This window comes from Aspergillus nomiae, assembly GCF_001204775.2.
Source record: "Aspergillus nomiae NRRL 13137 chromosome Unknown contig00186, whole genome shotgun sequence".
Lineage (NCBI taxonomy): Eukaryota > Fungi > Ascomycota > Eurotiomycetes > Eurotiales > Aspergillaceae > Aspergillus > Aspergillus nomiae.
This window is the reverse complement of record NW_015378241.1, coordinates 17,055-35,434: the sequence shown is the minus strand read 5'-3', so window position 1 is coordinate 35,434 and position 18,380 is coordinate 17,055. Positions and strand designations below refer to the sequence as shown.

The 18,380-nt window shown below is 46.3% G+C and overlaps 3 protein-coding genes across 3 annotated transcripts; 1 reads left to right on the top strand and 2 right to left on the bottom strand.

Moving 5' to 3' along the window:
* Nucleotides 1–185: 185 nt before the first annotated feature.
* Nucleotides 186–2,710, top strand: ANOM_009841 (uncharacterized protein; the record flags this gene model as incomplete). The annotated part of the gene is made up of 3 exons (XM_015555097.1): nucleotides 186–588; nucleotides 648–931; nucleotides 986–2,710. 3 exons carry the CDS (start codon nucleotides 186–188, stop codon nucleotides 2,708–2,710), a joined length of 2,412 nt encoding a protein of 803 aa, XP_015405749.1.
* A 1,207-nt stretch (nucleotides 2,711–3,917) lies between these two features.
* On the bottom strand, nucleotides 3,918–5,343 carry ANOM_009840 (ferric reductase family protein; the record flags this gene model as incomplete). Its single annotated transcript, XM_015555096.1, has 3 exons — nucleotides 3,918–4,121; nucleotides 4,174–4,839; nucleotides 5,017–5,343. The coding sequence occupies 3 exons, from the start codon at nucleotides 5,341–5,343 to the stop codon at nucleotides 3,918–3,920; spliced, it is 1,197 nt and encodes a 398-aa protein (XP_015405752.1).
* Nucleotides 5,344–13,039: 7,696 nt separating this feature from the next.
* On the bottom strand, nucleotides 13,040–18,380 carry ANOM_009839 (uncharacterized protein; the record flags this gene model as incomplete). The annotated part of the gene is made up of 11 exons (XM_015555095.1): nucleotides 13,040–13,366; nucleotides 13,422–13,815; nucleotides 14,274–14,383; nucleotides 14,435–14,647; nucleotides 14,723–14,738; nucleotides 14,975–15,958; nucleotides 16,013–16,039; nucleotides 16,091–16,145; nucleotides 16,210–16,611; nucleotides 16,750–17,307; nucleotides 17,360–18,380. 11 exons carry the CDS (start codon nucleotides 18,378–18,380, stop codon nucleotides 13,040–13,042), a joined length of 4,107 nt encoding a protein of 1,368 aa, XP_015405754.1.

Sequence of the window (18,380 nt, the reverse complement as noted above, 5' to 3'; positions counted from 1 at the left end):
TTTTTTTATCCAATAACGAGTTCTAGCGAAGTAAAAATAAGTTTATTAGATATGAAACATGCTAAGCACAGTTTGTAAGCCAGTCCAAAGTGAACCAAAATCTATAAGTACTGACTTACTTCCCACCCTTTTTTGCTTTCCTTCCTTAACTAATTACCTAGGTGTGAAAGATTTAATCATACATTATGAGTGGAGCAGGCTGGCTTAACAAGAATATAGACACCAAGTCTCAAGAAGTACAAAAGCACTTCGTGGGGTTTGCCAAAATCTCTCTCCAGCAACTGTCGCATGAGTTTGATGCAGAAGAGAATGTCAAATGGTATTCTAAGCGTTTCACGTTAGACGAGTGTTCTCGATTGGACCCAGAGCACTTCGTTATAGCTGTCATCACTGAGGACCAGTTGAACAGGGCGATTTTGGATACGGGTATAGCGCGAGAAGGGTTGTCATTCTCACAAAACCCACCTCATCTTATGCTTGAAAAAAGCGTTGTTCTCCCGTGCTTGCGCGGCCGGGATCTTCTTGAGGCGGCCCGGCGCTTTCTTCCGCCTGGAGAAAAGTGGTGGACAGCTAGGCTATACCTGAATTGTAAGGAACTATCCCCTGACGATCCTTAACATAAATTTCTGATCATAATGTGCAAAAAGCTCTACCACTCCACTTGCAGATTCATCTTACTGCACAGTATGCTATAGAGGCAAATATTACGGATGCTCAGGCCTTCCGCGACTTGCTCTGCAACTATGCACCATGCACATCAGAGGGCTGGCGGCACAGGTTCAAATCTGATACGGACTACCACTATGTCAAAAAGGTAGATTCGAATATTCCTCTGCGAGGGGCGCTGGCGGACCTCGCTCCCTACCAGGGGCTCTGGGAGACGTTCACGTACCGGAAGTTAGAGTACATGTTCAATCCGCGTTGCAACGAGGTATACCATCGTTCTTTATCCATCAATATATTATCAACTGCTCATGAGAGGCAGGTCATGGTTTCCTACTTGACAAATATCTATCACCTCTGGTCTGGCCTTTTCCCCGGAAATATGGCGTTTCTGGTTGACCCAAAATCTGTTGGCTTTCTGGAAGGATTGATGCCGAAGTATTCTCTGGATGATCAAAAAATCGTCGATGCTATTAATGATAGTTGCCAGGCTTCTTTGTTCCCCAGGCTGACAAATTCTAAGGACCGGGACCGTGTGCTGCAGAGCCTGCTCGTAGTTCCCGGAAGGATACTCACCCTCTCCACTTTCTTTCAAGACGCCATCTTACTCTCCGGTCCTGCACGCGCGATCCGCGATATCTGCTCCAGTAGGAACAAGGTATCAATTCAGGACCTTCTGTTAAGGTCCTGGGGAGGATGGAACGGATCCTGCTGTGTACAGCTATCTGAAACCCGATTCGAGGAAGTAAAATTGCCTTCTGGGATCACCATCGAGAAACTCGAAGAGTTTTCATCTTTGATTAGCCTGCTGCAGCTCTGGTTGGTAGCATTCCGACATTTTATCGAGCCTCGAAAAGGAAGAACAAACGGCAAAGACAGTGTTCAACCGCTACTAAAAGTTCGCGGGAGGCCGTTGTTGTCCAGTGCAGCGAGAAAATTCGGCTTCGATATTTCGAGGAACCATCAGAACACTTACAGAAACCCGAACCTGCCTGCCTTTCAGTATATATGTGAAGCACTTTCGAGGGACGTGGTAGGTCCCGAGGCGAACAGCAAAGTAAATTACATTGCAAGGAAATTTCGTGAGATGTTCGATGTCGAGCAAAAACAGTCCGCTGCACCTCTAATGCCGGACCATGCCGTCAATTGGGATAAGGAAAGACCCGATAGGCGGGCAGGTCGCCCCCTTCAGAGAGAGTATCTCTACGATCGCAAGTTTCTTTTCATAAAGTACATTTATTGCCCTGATCAAGAGGCGAAGCACTATCCAACATCGTTTGCCATAATGCGAGACATATTCTTGTCTTTCTTCGGCAGGCACCCCATGATTGAACTCCTACGTGGTGAGCAGCCTGCTACCACGGCGGCACTGAACATCGAGACACCAGTCCAGCAGATTACCAATCAACTACCATCCGAGGAGGAAACGTTAGTTGACAATTGCCAGCAGTATCCAATAGATGAGGATCCAGAGAACATAGACGATGCATCATCTGTATTATCGCCTGTTGAACTCCACCCTCACCCGCCTGAACCACATCATGCACAAATGGATGGTGTCGAGAAGTCAGTGCCGTTAGCCGCGGGTTTCGAGGATGAGATATGCAAAGGCCCGGTCTGCACAAGGATTCCTATTTCTGTCCACAGAAAGGCAGAAGAGATCCTAACCACATGGTACAAAAGCAATAACTCTAGTGTGGTTGTTTTTTACCTATTCAATTCACGAGAGTATTATAAGTTTTTTTCAGATGACGAGCTGAACATTCGACTAAGCCTTACCGACTTGGCACTGGACCATTACTTTCTACTTCTCGATGGGGATGCGTTTAGATCGGAGGCACCAGATACTGCATTGAAGGATGTTCTTCAAAGCAGATTATTACTAGTAGGAACAAAATCCAAACCCGGTGAACTTGAAAACCGCGAAGGTGGAATAACACGTGAAGACTTGGAAGAATACATATCGAGGCATGATGTCTTCACTGGTAAACGGCGGAATACGTCAGACGAACATGATCAGCGACCAGTGACTCGCCGTCGAGCATAAGACTTTAATCCCTCAGTACCTTCGAGATTTTGATCACTCATTGGTTTTTCGCCAACAGATAACGACGGTTCCTTTTGCTGCATTCCGTATTTACTATTGCTATAATATACGCTTCGGGAAATAAGGTTGAGTGGCCTCCATGCCGTCTATATTACTCCATGTAGGATAAATTGCACCGCGAGCTTCTTAGTGAGACGCAGAAAGTTACAAGCCATCGTAGATTACATATCACGCGTGATGAAATGCGTTTGAGGTTTCTTGTGACTTTTATGTAGCTTACCATAGGAGCTCGGGGACACGCTTACCGAGACTATGTTTGGTAGCCTTCACGTTAGTATAACATATAAGGAAGCGTACGGATAATAGCTACGTACGGAGAGTAATTGCATATGGAGAATAGTTGCGTACAGAGAGTAGTTGCATATGGAGAGTGATTGCATATGGAGATTAGTTGCTTACGGAAGTCACTCTCCATACGCAACTATTCTCCGTACGCAACTACTCTCCATATGCAACTACTCTCCGTACGCAACTACTCTCCATTTGCAATCACTCTCCATATGCAATCACTCTCCATTTGCAATCACTCTCCATATGCAACTATTCTCCGTACGCAACTACTCTCCATATGCAACTACTCTCCGTACGCAACTACTCTCCATACGCAACTACTCTCCATACGCAACTATTCTCCGTACGCAACTATTCTCCATACGCAACTACTCTCCGTACGCAACTACTCTCCATATGCAATCACTCTCCATTTGCAATCACTCTCCATATGCAATCACTCTCCATTTGCAATCACTCTCCATATGCAACTATTCTCCGTACGTAACTACTCTCCATATGCAATTACTCTCCCTATGCAATTACTCTCCGTACGTAGCTATTATCCGTACGCGGCTATTCTCCTCACATAAATGGTTGTGGATGTCTGCAGAGACTGTAATGATATACCTTGAATTGTAGCGGAGCGTTTTGGCCACCACACTATTTGCTGGTCGCCCCATCTAACTTAGCATACAAAGGCACATATTGTGTCGTTCTAGCATATTCTATGGTATAAGGTATGACCACCAACTGCTCTTTCGAGTCCATGGCTGAAACTCCTGCTCAAAAAGTTCTACACCGCATATGATGTTCTCCCTCACCAGTTGCAACATTTGATCCCGCACAGGACGACGAGCAGATACTGGAAACGTGGTTAGCGCTGGATAGATTTAATAGGTGACTGGTCAAGGCTACCTGCTACGAGCATGTTGCCTTTCTGCTTTTCCATCTCAGTCGACATCTGCTGCTCCCAGTTCGGTTCTCCACCATGGACTTCGATCAGGTCATGATACCCGAAACGCTGCAGACCTCCTTTTAATGATGGGTTTAAGGCATCGTAGATTGTGACACTAAGTAACTGCAACTGTATCAGCAAGGCCCTTGCTCGAAACAGAAGGAAAAATACTGACATATCCCTCGTCCTCCTTTACTAGTACTTGTAACCAGTCGTGGACACTCTCCCAGTCTCCTTCCTGTTCTAACTGCCATACAAGAGAGATTCTTTGAGTTCGAATTCGCGCCTGGCGATATTGCTTTAAGAGTTCCTTGATGTAGGGGAGCTGTGCGGCAATTCCGATGCCGGTAGCTACCATGAAAACATGGCCATAGTTTCCCATATGGCCGCAAAGGCCATATGAGCTGATAGATGCTGGACCAAACGGGCCGTCAATCCATACAGTATATTCTCGATCTTGCTCAAGACGATCGAGAATCTTTCGGGTAAAGCCGGAACGTGGCCGGAAAAGAAGTGAGACAGAAACTGCTTTTTTGGTGCCATCGTCTTCCCACCAGCAAATTGCAAAAGGGTGCGACTGCACCAGATAGAATAGCCCGATCGAAGGGATGCTGAGTACAACACGCTCCCCAGCTCGCACACCCCATGGCCGAGGAAGGGTTAACGTCAAGCGCGCAATGTTTTCCCCATATGTATGCAATGTGAGCTTTGTGCATTTTCTCCCAATAACCAGGTTTCGAAAGAGTATACGGATTAGTTGTGCTCCGAACGACACAATGAAAACAATGGCACACCCCCGAAGATACACCCAGGCATCAGTGCTTTGCATGATATGAGTGTGCTGCCAAATGGCATAAAGCGCCACTATTGCGCATCCTTGGTGTGTCCTTAAAAAAACCTCGTATACTCTTTTCCTGACTAAAGGTAAGATAACAAGGGAAAGAAACATGCTTGCTGCCTATTGCGGCGGCGTTTGTCAGTTCTGTTTAGACATATATGAAGAATAGGGAGACTATACCAAGATACCATAGAACTGCAAGTTATCCGATGCAGAAATTGATCTCGTCTTCGCAATGATCACAACGTGGATGGTGGCTTGAATAACAGTGACAAACCCAACAGTCCGATGAAAGGCTCCATACGTCCCAAGTGACACGCCGAGAAGGCGTGCGCCAAACTCGTTGCCCCCAGAGAAGAACAAAGACATGAGGTTAATCAATGACAGGCGAGCTGCCCGTGATCCTGCTTCTGGCAGAGATTGGACGCCCACAAAGTTGCAGACACCTGTCCCCACTAGATATGCTGTTGTGAGAACTAGACGCTGAAGTGACGGTATTCTAAACATATTTCGAAAAGGTATTTGGTACATCAGCCTTCTTAGATGATAGTATCGACACCTCGAAAACATGGTATACAATCCACTTAGGATGTTGTAGAATACCAGAATGCCAAACAAACTGGCAAATACAACGGCGTAAACCTTGTCGACAGATGTATAAATTGATTAAAATTTTCGATAACCATATTGTGAATTATGTTTAGAAACCACTGGTAACCATATGCATTGTATAGGACGGAGGGCGTCTGTGTCACTATCGCCCAGTTATATACGCCCTCGAAAGGTTATGGCCAAGCTGCAGTCCCTAAGGGGTCCGCGAAATAGTGGGGCTAATCTCCGCGAGTGCCATGAGCACGAACACAATTAAATATTTCCACTGAAGACAAGGACTCGCATTGTCGCATCTACTAACTTAGCAGTTGGAGAAGATTGACATGACACTCATCCTATTTGGGTTGGTCCAGATAATAATTATTGTATACTGGGGTATCTACACTTCGGTGGCCTTCTAAAATAGGCGTAGTATTACAGATAGTAGAGCGTATTGAGATATAAATACTAGGGTGTTGGCGGTGGAGGGCCAATGCATCGCTTCGATAGACCGATGGGGAAATTCCACGACGTCGAGAGAGAAAACCAGCTTAGTAATTCCCAGGTATAGAACAATAGAAGCCTGAACCAAGGGAGGACCAGCTATGTACGGACATCTCCCACTTTACTGTCCCATTTTTGGAGGACCTAAAATAGCCCTTGGAGCAGATATCTCTCTTTAACTGTGTCTATGTCCATAACATGGTGTAACCCCATATCATCCAACACTAAGCGCTCTTTTTGAAGTGAGCTTTGTTAAGATGTTACCAAAAAATCATTATATTTGTAACGGCTGAATTCTTTGTTCTGGCCAGTAAGCTTTTACAAGATGTTTGATTCTCGACAAGTAGCTAGATTATCAATGATTCTGTACCTCCCGTAGGCAATAATGCCAGAGGCAAACACCATCTTAACCCTTTTATATTGCATGTTCGGTGCCAATAATAAGGACTCTTTCCTAAATCAATTCACTATTCTATACTCCAAGTTGTCGAGATCCCGTCGAATAGCTCCTTGTACTGGTAGCAGCAGCCGCTTGCCTTCTCATTAATCGTAAGCCTGCGCAAGGTTCCCAACCTTCGAATAGTCGCCAACCTATCCACAATTGTTTCTATGGTTCCTGAACATAAACTAATCCCCCATTCATGAACAGTTTCCGTAGGTAACCATGTATCCTCGAGGTGCAAAGAGTGGAGTGTTCCTGAGTGTACGCGGAAGAATTCCTCAAGATCTTTGACTGATAGCCAACATTTCGCTAGTTCAAGACGACGAACAGAAGGAAGGCTAACTTGCCGCATAAAATTCAAAAGCCTGGAACTATCAACAAGTCGCAGGTCTTCAACATTGTGCAGTGCTTCCATAACCTTTCTAAAGAGACTTGTGCCTGGCATAGAAATCTTCGAATAAAATCCAGAGACTTTGAATTTCCGCACTATAATCCCATTGCGCCTTGCTGCTACCATGGCATCGATAACCGTCTCAAAGTGGACAGGGTAAGAATCTCTCCAACCAACGAATAGGCGGCCTGAGAGCCAGCAAAACGGCTTTTTAGTGCTATCAATAAAGGACAACTCGATACTTTGCAGATGCAAGAAGCGAGGAATGCATTCAACCAATGTGATAGAATCTATACGTTCCGTTAAGATAGTCTGCTGTTCACGGGCTAGCTCAGCAAAATATGAGTATATCATGTTGTATGAGACTCTTCTGCCGTGGAAGTTCCAACAGAGCTCTCTCTGATCTCTGTTATACTCTGATGGTGTGTAAACGCAGGAGCGAAAATAATCCCATGCTTCGATATCTATCTAGAGATTAGCATGATATGAATACTTTGCGGGTGCATTGAAAACCAACGAGGGTCTATGAGCTCCGGGGCTTCGTAACGGATGGCCTTCACATGCTGAGCAATGTAGGATTTGGATAGTTGACGTAGACGTTTGAACTTAGCCACCGAGAAAGCGATATTGATTGTGTGAAACAGATAGGGAGCACAATGAGTCCGAATCCTCCAATTAGATTGTGAAAGATTTCCTAAGCTTCCGTGGAGCTGGGCGTAGTCTATAATAAAACATAATAATTCAGTCGGTAATTCTGCAAGTGACATTGTGGGCATTATTCAAAGAAGCTAAATAGGAATGCAATTGGTCAGACGGCTGGGTTCCGTGGCAGGTATCAAGTCTTTTCTATTCCGTGGTGGAAGTCTGGCTAGAACAGCCTGCACACTATGGTGTCGCAGACGACGACCCAGCCTTTTCCGCGTGCGTTGCCCCTACATTGTTTTGCTACGTGGGTTCCACATTACCATTGGGGATCACGTCTTGGTCTCCACTAGCGGTTACTTCCTGCGGACCGAAATTGGCTCGCAGCGGCTTGAACCCCACATTGTTTCCATTCCTCCATAGAGTGGCTCCAAAAAGGCCTCGATTTATGCCATAGCTCATAGTGTGAACATATGTACTTACTAAATGATCTGAGCGGGTATAGCAATGAACTAAACGTCTACCAAAGTATTTCATTACACTAAACTCTCGATAAATCCCTGTGAATGACATTTTGATCCATTACGCACTGAAAGCAAGCTTCGTGATTACTGAACGATGGACTCGAGTCAACTAGCCTTGCCGGAGCCATCTTTGTTGGAGATATTTCGGTTCCAGTGCCCTAATGTCTACTTCAAGAGTTCACCCAGTGCTATGCCTATCGGGGGGATAAGTGTCATTGAATCTGCGAACGACCTTATTGATAGCCGAGCGCCTGGCTTCCTTCGAATTTTCCTCCCAAGCTGGGAAAACTATGGCCTTTTCTCCAATACACCCTTGCCATATGGATCTGAGGGAAAGCCCCGAAATGAGTACGACACTCTGTATCCTCTAGCTCATTTGCGCATGGCCCAGGAAGTTTACTTACGTCTTTTTCAAATTGTTCAATATCTTCATGTTATCAGGCGTATGCATCTGCTGAAGCTTGAAAGAATGGGAGGTCAAAGAATCTCTCAGAAGCGAGGTCAACGCGTTGATGGCCTTGCCATCAACCTTACGCTGGCTGAAATGTACAGTGATTGGGAGACAGTCGAAGAGGAGTTACGTTCTGTGAGAAAACTACGGTTTCGAAAAGAAAACAGGCTCGCTAGAAGATGGCTATTGGTGGCGACTCGGCTCTCCTTTGGCGCGCTTCTGGTCTGTTCCAAGAAGCTCGAACGAGAAATGTATGTGTACATGCGCCTCAGCATCCTAAAATTGCGCCCACGCACTTACTCATTCACCTTGCAGAAATAACAATCATACTAAAGAAAGCCAACTGATCGCTCGGGCTACGAACATTGCCAATGATTTTCCGGATATTGTTGAAACTTACCAGCATCTTAACCTGACTGCAATGTGTTTGTTAAACCAGAGGCCGATATCGCATACGACTAACCTTGACTTAATCGTCAACCGGGTAGATGCGCACCTTAAAACAGCAGGATCAGCGGAAGCCACCCCTGTGGAGTTCCCATTTTCCACATACCCCGAGGAGGAAAGCAATAGCGAATCGCCACTTAGCAACCCTGTTAGCAACCCTTGAGCCTCGCAACATGATTGTCTGGGTGACAAGAGAACAGAGGAGTTTAGAACAACTGAAGAAAGTAGATTGTATACGAGATGGTCATTACAGGTAGCTGTGAATGTCTCAATATCAGAAATATCCAAAACAAAAGAAACTATGGAATAATGCTTGTTTTTGAAGAATATTCCAGTACACAAGCAAGAAAGCCAGGTAACTGTTATTTACGTGAGATTGTCATTACCAATTAACAAGGAGCAATTGATTACAGGTTGAGTTTCATTCTGTTTGTGACTGACTTAGGTCAAATTCAAATATCCATCATTAGTGCACATTTTCTAGAAGCAGGCCAGCTATTCAAAAGATTCATTTTTTGCTTCGCAAACAAGAAGGCATGCCTGTTTGATACGGATCTCTTCAATCATAGGCCTATCGCAGTGATGTACTGCTATCGATGATTGGTTGTTCGTGTTACTACGATCCGCTTCTGCATTAGTTGCGGATAAAGCGATCTTCAACATGTACTTTGAGTGGCGACCACCCATTTTAGATAACGTTTCCCTATCTAGCATAAAAAAGATTAATGTGAGTATGGGTATTCAACTAAATATACTCGAGTATTTCAGAAATGGTAGCACATATCCGATTCATTCAAACAGTTCTTCCACGCTAGGAAATTGGAGTTATAAGGGCCAAAGAGTAAGACTCGCTATGTTATGGGGTAAGTGTCCTAGATAAGGGATGAGGTATAATAAGCGTAAACCCAACATTCATGTTGCAGATTAACTTTCCTTCAGCTGTATTCTGTGCAACAAACTGCTGGTATTATCACTAAGAACAGGACGAAACAAATAAACATGAGTCAATCTCCACACATGTTTTTTTTCTTTTCCTGCTTCGCCCCATTTTTTGGGCGAATTTATACAATAGCATCGAGAACATAATGACCAAACAAGAGCACCACAAGAAAATAGCGATCAAATCAGTGATAAAAACCTCTTCCATCTTCAACTGTTCACACTAAATAACCTTAGTAGTATGTACTCACGTTATGGTTCCAATTACCATCAGTCCAGTAATTCCAGGGTTCTTGCGAATAGGCTTTTCCTCGACGCCTACTTCGTCGGAGCGGTCTAATCGGGGGTTTGCTTGAAACAGTAGAGGCACGGTCGTCGAACCCAGCGTTGTACATATTGTGTGATGGGGGGTAACCGTTGCGAATTGCAGGTTGGCTGTGGACCTGTTTGGTTTGTTGCCATGGCTGATTCATGGTCAGTTGCTCTACCTGCTCTCTCAACCTGCGGATTTCACGATCCCGATCGTCCTCATATATAACCGGCGGCCGCGCTTTCGCACCACGCGAGGTCGCCGTAGATCGGAGGCTGCTCTTTTTTGAGGCCCTAGTCATCGCCGTGTGTCCAGAGGACTCGCTAGCTTCATCGGCATCATCTTCAAATCGAACATTGCTCTTGCCAGATTTATGTGAGCGAGCCAAGCTAACAACGCTGCGAGGGGGCGATTTTCCACGAACAGGAGTGCCTTGTTCTACTTCCTCTCGTTCTAAAGCTTCGTCGTCCTCATTATTTCCCCAGTCGACAGCTTTGTTGTCTTCTCGGTATGCCTCCTCCAGCTCCTTAGCCTTCTGAAATATCAGACGATCTCCATCCAGGCTCGATCCATTCGCAATACGTCGGACAAATGCTCGAGTCTCTAGGGTTGTCTCACCATCCTTCCATTCCACCAAAACCCTGGTTTCTGGATAGACACTACCAGGTTCTGGAACCATAAATTCCAGAGGATCTATGCCATTTTCGTCGTCGTCATCTTCGACTTTCCACCCCACACCGAGTATGTTGGAGACGTCCCTTCGGCCATACTTCCAGGTCTCGCCTGGTATGCCGTCAATAACCTCCGGCTTTTTCATATAACCACGATTTTGACTGGATAAAACACGTGTCACCCGTTTTTTGTCGTAATATTCGTGGGATCCAGCTCTGACCCGAAAAATGGGTTTTGACTTGCTGCCATACCTGACGAAGATTTGAGTTCCCGTCCCCTTCGACCACCAGAACAAGACCTTCGCACCGGTAAGTGAACGTTCCTCTTTCCGAGCTCTTGCCTCTAGCAGGTCAATTGCTGAGGGTGCATAGTCGTCATCGCTTTGCTCTTCAACCTCACTACTAGATTCTGAGCTTTCATCTCCACCACTCTCGAGATCGGAATCTTCTCCTTCAGGGGTCGGAGCTACAGGTACTTCTGACGATGGCCGTTGCCCGAAAGCCTGTTCTGCGGCGGAGGCGGATATATTCCACCCAAGCGGTAGGTTATACTCCCGGTTGAAGTTGTCCAACGCTTGGTAAACTTTGTCGTATGCTTTCCATGCCTCACTAGGTTTATTTTGCACCTCGGGTTTTGCAAGTTCCATTTTCCAGGATTGGTACATTGCTTCATATGTGTGTGCTGGAATCTCGCCGACACGAATGTCTTCTGCTCCATGAACCATATTGGCAGCACGGATATTGTCGTTGAGCTCACGAAAGAAGTCATGCACGTCCTTGAAACTAGGTTCATCTGTCAAGAACAGCTTATTCATCACATCATCGCCACGATCTTTGGTGAATTTGCGAATGATATCTATTACCCAATCGCCGACTTCAGGTCTGTTCTCCGGTACTAGCGGTGGTGTTGGGGATGGGTCATCCATGTCTTCGTCTTCCTCTTCATCCAGGTCGTTGCCATCGACTGGCTTATTAACTGGTGGTTCATCTTGTGCATCCGTTGTGTCGTTCTTCTGCTGTCGAGCGGTGTTGCGGCGGGCTTTCTTTTTGTTTTTCTTGCTTGGCATATTCGTTTATGATTCTGATTTATAACTTGAACAGATGAGGTTACCGAAGGGGTGGATAATGAACCAAAATGGCCGGAAATAGAGGTCATATATAGCCCGTCTGCAGCCCGAAAAAGTTCCGCGGGCCAGCTACCCCTTGATGAGCATACGTGTGAAGCGGGACCTTTTGGGAATCGTTGAAAGGCCTTAGTTCTAGAACAGTGATCCGCTGGCACCTTTTGGGTCCGCAACGGGAAATGGGGTCGCAAAGCAAGTCAACGTGGTTTATTCCAAGGCTCACAGGATCACTATAGTCAAGTTATAGTATGATAGAGGTGCTCTCAACAGCTTGATGCGTAGTCAAGGACCATGCAGAAAACAAAACATTCTTTTACAATTCTATGTGTATGCTTACTAGCACATGTTCAGTATGTCATAATAAATTATCCTTAATACAGTAGCTAACCATTATCAGGTATGTCCACTCCACGGTACCATGTTCATTGTTCTCCCACCAAACAAACACAAGCGAGAAGGTGGAGCTCCCTTTTTGGCCTCGCTGGTTAGTACTCAGTCAGCGAGATAACTATTGCGAACCGACACCTACTCCAACAACTATGTTCTCTGAAGAACAGCCGATTACATCGATTGTCACGTATGTTTCTTCTTCTGGCCAGGCTAGCCAGGTCTACGAGTTACCTCGCACAATGACACATACGTGGTCAAGAATGTCCACACCTACATCATTAACGCACAACTCTTCTGCTCCTCTTTCTTTTGAGCAAATGGCTAGGTCCCTACCGATTGTGCTTTTATTGTTTGCTTTTTGAAGACCTTTCCATTTAAATCATATTGTATCAAATGTAACTAGATCATTGACATCATCCGCTCAGTTTATCTTGGACTGTTTTATTTAATATCATTCAGCGTAACTAATTAAAACAAACAGTAAAAGAAGAAACGAGCAAGTTCAGATAAGCAGGAACGCAGAACATAGTTGTATAATAATTTATCCTTTCTCAATACAGCGCCTAGCAGTCAACCTATAGGCCTGATAAAAAATGAGTGCACTATCTTCCTTACGGCATGACAGCGCGAGAAATAGTCTAAGTGTCCATATCCTCTGTCAACCTCTTTCGTATAGCTTCATAGTAGCAGACAACTACCCACGTCCATGGGATTATTGGTAATGAATGTTCATCACTGTTTCCTTCCGGGCACGGATTAGGGCCTGGGGAATAAATTTCATTCAGGTAGGAGAGGTGAGGCTTCAGATTCAACACCTTGGGCAAATGCAATCAAGTACTTTAGTGCATTGGCAAGTCGTGTGTAATTTCCCTGATAGTATGTTGCCACCATGATCCAGTGCTGAATGTCCTGTTGATGAAGATTTAGAGCCATTTGTGACTCGTGAATCATGGTCTCGTAGGCCTGCACATCTTCTTTCGCTTCAGCCCTCGCCAATTCCAGAGCCACTATATCCTTCTCCGCCTGTTGTAACTTTATAAGGAGCTGAGCTTTTTCTTCCTTGACTTGTTCATATTGATCATGCAGTAGAGGCTTCGGCGGCCGCTGATCCGCTATATATTAGAATCTATAGAGATCATTGGATACGGAAATTCTGCACCTGAATTATCCCTTCATAACGAACAGCATGGAAAGACTTGCCGACCTCTCGTGACAACTGCATGTATACCCCCATCGAGTGTTTGCTCAGGTGCTTGTCAAACACAGGTTCAAGTAAAGGATCATCAATTTTCCATACGTATTGTAACTCCTCGGTGGACTTTAGCCTTACTTCCTCAGGCTTCAGCTGGATTCCGAGTTGTTCCCCTGTCCCTAACAGTGAGTGAAAAGGTTGTGAACATAAAGTCGCAGCCTTACAGATGTGTTGCGCAAGGTGATTTCGACATTGTGACCTCCATGAGGCACGATTAAGGTTCTTTTGCTGGGGATTCTGGTGGTCCATGTCAGTCACCTTCTCGGATAACTTGTATGTTGGCCAGTGTCCCCCCGCACGTCTTATACGTCTTAGCTCCTGCGATCCTATTTGGGGCCGGCTTTGGCCGCTAGGAAATACCCAAGCATTCGCCGTGGCTATTCCGTGTCATGTTTGAGATAACGATACCGCTGGTGACTACGGTATAAATTCTGTCAATGGTTCCATAGCTAGGCCGGTCATTCTTCTCTAGATGTCAGACAGATAGATACAGTACAGAGAGGATAGAAAGTCACTCTTGGCACCTATCTTATATATATATATATTCCTGCGAACTACCCGCTAGCTTCTCATGTTCCCTATTTCCAAAACACCACGGCCATGACTAAGCTGCGACACCTAAAAGAGTCGCCGAGCAGTGGAGCCTATTTATCGCAGAATCGATCGCTGTTGCGCTCAGGGATATGGTTAGGTGTACCCGCCGTTGGAGAACTTTGCCCTTCTTGCATTTGTTGACCGAGTGACTGAAGCAGTTCAGACCTGTATTCAATGTATTGAAGCAACTGTGTTAACTCTTCTCCATTGTAATTTCCCCTTGCCTTCTCCATGTCGGCAAAGGATAGCCGCTGTAGGCTGGGGTATATGCTCTCCTACGAATATCAGTCAGAATCACCATTTAGAATTGAAGTATGTACACCAACAAGATTTTCATCAGATGGAAGCCAGTTCCTGTTTCCGACAGAATTATACTCCACTGTAGCGCGCGGATGATCGATTATAACGTAGACGTTTGCCCCGGAAAGGGCCGCAAGCTCATGTGCCTTGCCTAGCAAGGTGCTGCTTCTTTTCCTGAATGTTTTGCGCTCATGCCGTCCAGGGTCCGGACCTCCCATCGTTTCTGCTTGTGGAAGAAGCTAAGAATGGATATGGCTTCGCTGGTTAGAGAGGATAGGAGAGCTGAGGACACGGGGAAAGACGAGAACACATACTTCAACCTTGTTGGATCTGCGCGCCTGAGACCCTTTATTATACAGCTCTCATCACGTTTCATAGTTCCTAAGTCCGACAATAAACAACACTTGATTGGTGGAAAAATAGAAACATAAAATAAGGTACCAAAACACAACAAAAAATAAAATAAAAATAAAACAAAAATATCTAGAAGAAAAGAAAAAGGAGTGGCGGCGACTCCCGACGGATGTTGAGCGCGGTTAGGTGCGATCTACGTTCGCCCCACGCACCTAACTAGTCGACTAGTTTTCAGTTCGTCCTGATCTGCATCCGTGGAACGAAACCTCTTAGTGGGACTGTTCCAAGACTTCCCCGACGAACGTTTCCGCCTCATCCCGTGAGTGGGTCTCCCCCGTCTATCACAACTGCTACATGGAGAGGAGCCCAACCGACCATGATCACGACGGCCAAATGGCGCATACAACTGCTGGCATCCAGTGAATGATGCCATACTCTCAGGAAAGCCGCTTATTCTCCATCTCTTTTTTGTGGGTGTCTTTAGGTAAATATTGACGACCTTATCTGGATGGGCGACAAGGAATGATACCGGCCGGCAGTATCTTCCACAAGCCGAACAGAGTTCACTTAGTCCCTTTAGTGGCCCTATGGTTTCAGAGTCAGTTAAATAATCTAGGCCTTGAGGGTGGAGATGCCCCAATGCATCGACCACCTGCTTCGCACGACCCTTGCACCGTATGGTCCCATAGCACCAAAACGGTGTGACAGTATCTTCCGGTAAAGTTTCAAGGACAAAATAGAATCGGGACACAAGTAACGCCGTCGCCGCCTCTCTCGCCATCCGAGCGCTTCCCGGGGAGATGGTAACAAGGTTCCGGTATTCCTCCATCACCTCGACTGTATCGATGGCGCAAGGCATATCTCGAAGAGGTATGTTCAGCCGAAGATAGTCCTCCTTATAGATGTCCTCCAGCTGCCCAATCATTTCCAACCATTTACTTTCAGTATCCATGGAGGACATCCAAGCATCAAACCCTCGTCGTAGAAAGCCGTCCTGAAAGACATGCCGGAAATGCGGTGGTCGGTCGGAACCTCTAGCCGTCACACCTGTGCCCATCGATAGAAGCCTTGCTGGATGCTTCCGAGAGGGCCAAATTTGACGGCATAATCGGCGTGCAATGTCCGCGGCGAGATTGTCACGGAGTCCTCCGTCCTGGAATGAACCAATTCCGCGAATATCGGCTGGGGGGAAGAAGCTTCTGGCTGTCAGTCTAGACCACTTACATAAACCGTGGAAGGGTGAATCTCACAAGGGGGCAGCCGCGGTAGCCCTCGCTCTGACAAATTCCATGTTAGTGCAAACCTAAAATTCCTATCAGCATACTTACGCTTCCCATACAAACGGCTCCGAGCCCGTCTCGACTGGCCGGACGATCTCGTATCCTTACATCTCGATCAATGTCCGAAGGAAACACTAACTCAACCAGCTTTGGAGCCCGACACTTACCACAATCTTCAGCGGCGGTTTCTGTCCCGTTGAAGTTCCCGAACACGAAAGACCTGGTCTCTCTAGCAATGCTAGTTGCAACGACACCCACTTTAGTCTTGGAGTACCTTGTACTGGAAGCTTCCAGGAGAAGACTGTCGAATATACGATTATTAATCGTATAGACTTCCTTTAGAGCCAGATCAAAAACACGTCCATCGTAACAGGAATCATAAAGAAGCCATAAGAGCCATTTGTGAACAGTTCCGAGAAAAGAATGACTTCCAAACATAGCTTGCGATGCACGGGCTAGTGTCGAACTGCGTCTTTCATGAAATATACGACGTGCCATACGGTCAAAGACATCGGCACACTTCTTGACACCCCACTGCATATTGAATAAGCCTAGTATGCTGAGGCCTCCTATATTGCATTAGTGATGAATTGGCACGTTCGCGGTCAAAGGTGGATGCAATAACTAAACGAAATATTGAGATGCTAAAAAGCGAACTGGAAAAACAGAAACAAAGAGAGGGTATTCCAGTTTACTCCTGCACATACCCGAACTTGTTCCAACCGCGAGGTCAATAAGGTCTTGCAGAGGGCAACAACCGAGACTCTCCTGGACAAGGATCAGAAACTCCAAGGGAATAACCCCTCGGACTCCACCACCGTCAATAGCAAGAACTGTAGGATTCATTGTTGGGGGTAAGACATCTATTACAAGCGGTCTTTGGTAAAGGCAACAAAGGCAGGCGTCGATTGTGAAATTATACTCAATATCTGGTGCGGGAGTACCAAATAATTGAGCACAAAGATCGCAGAGTGTGTGACCACAATCCAGGCGATGCTGCGCAACCCGGAAAAGGCACACAAGACAAATCTTGTTAGATCTTATCTGACAGATCCGTCCACTGGAGGCCCTTAGCTGCTCGCGCCGAAACTCTAAGGATGATTGACCCGTACGGTCAAGCAGTTCAAATTGGTCCACCAACCGGCACTCAACAACACCTACCAGCTCCTCGATAGTTTTACCTGGTTGATACCACCCGAGAATGTGGAGCGCGTCTCGGACAGCAGGACGATACAGCGTCTGGAAGATAGCCCGAGGCTCTAGCGCTAGGGTACTACGTCAGTACACGGATCAAGTTCCATGGAGGGTAGGTCATACCTAGCATCCCTGGGATGTAATGGTCCATCAAGAGAGCCGATGAGATGGAGGTGGCGAGCTCCTCGTACCGGAGCCCCGCCTTCGCTCCTATCTCTAGGTAGTGTGCCAGGCTCCTGCTCAGCGTTGAGGGGACCTCATCCTGTGCTCTAGTTGCCTTCACAAAATCAAAGGGTCGGCAGATACCTTCTGCTGTGTGCTGAAACGCCAAACGGAAGAGCGCTCCGAGGTGGGTTGCACTGAATAAAGCTCTGTGGTCTTCACGAACATTGCGCATGTCATCCAACTGGCCCATAATTAATGCCCTCAGCCGCTCATACCGAGCATTTTCTGACAGATGACTGCTTTCCAAACGGATCAGATGGATCGCCGAAAAGTACTCCCTCAGGTTGGGACCGTCCTTGTGTAACTTGCAGTAGAAATGCTCCACATTCTGTATATCCTCTTGTTCCCCATCCAAGCGGGCCTCCAGCACTATGATTACCCGCGGCCGAACGGCGGATGGTAATGATGATGGTGCTTGCAGGCTAAGACATTCTAGCAAAAAGCCAGCCACATCAAGAAGATCACCAAAGTCATTAGCAAACACACAGATTACATCAGCGAAAAGAAAAACCAAGCGGGCCCAGATAATATACAGGGCTTTCTCTGCAGATGATGCATCCCATGAGATCGAGCGTTCGAACTTAGGTCGGCCATTCGTAGAGGGGTAGGCGGATGGCATGCATTTCAGGTCTCCGTCCGTGAATAGCGCTGGCCGCGTGGTATTTAAGGAATCAATATCATAGCGTAGTTTAATCTCAGCGGTTGAGGCATGCCGTTTTATGTTGTTATTTGGATACAGCCGCCGAAGACAAGCATCTTTGGATCTGCCGCCCATGTATACGCATAATGTCGGATACTGATTCGCGGGATCGCCCATTTCGGTAATCACACGATCTAAACGACCATGATCCAAAAGAGTAAACTTCTTACTTTCGCTGAGGCCCAAACCGAGCCAGCCAATGTCATCTATCCGCTGCAT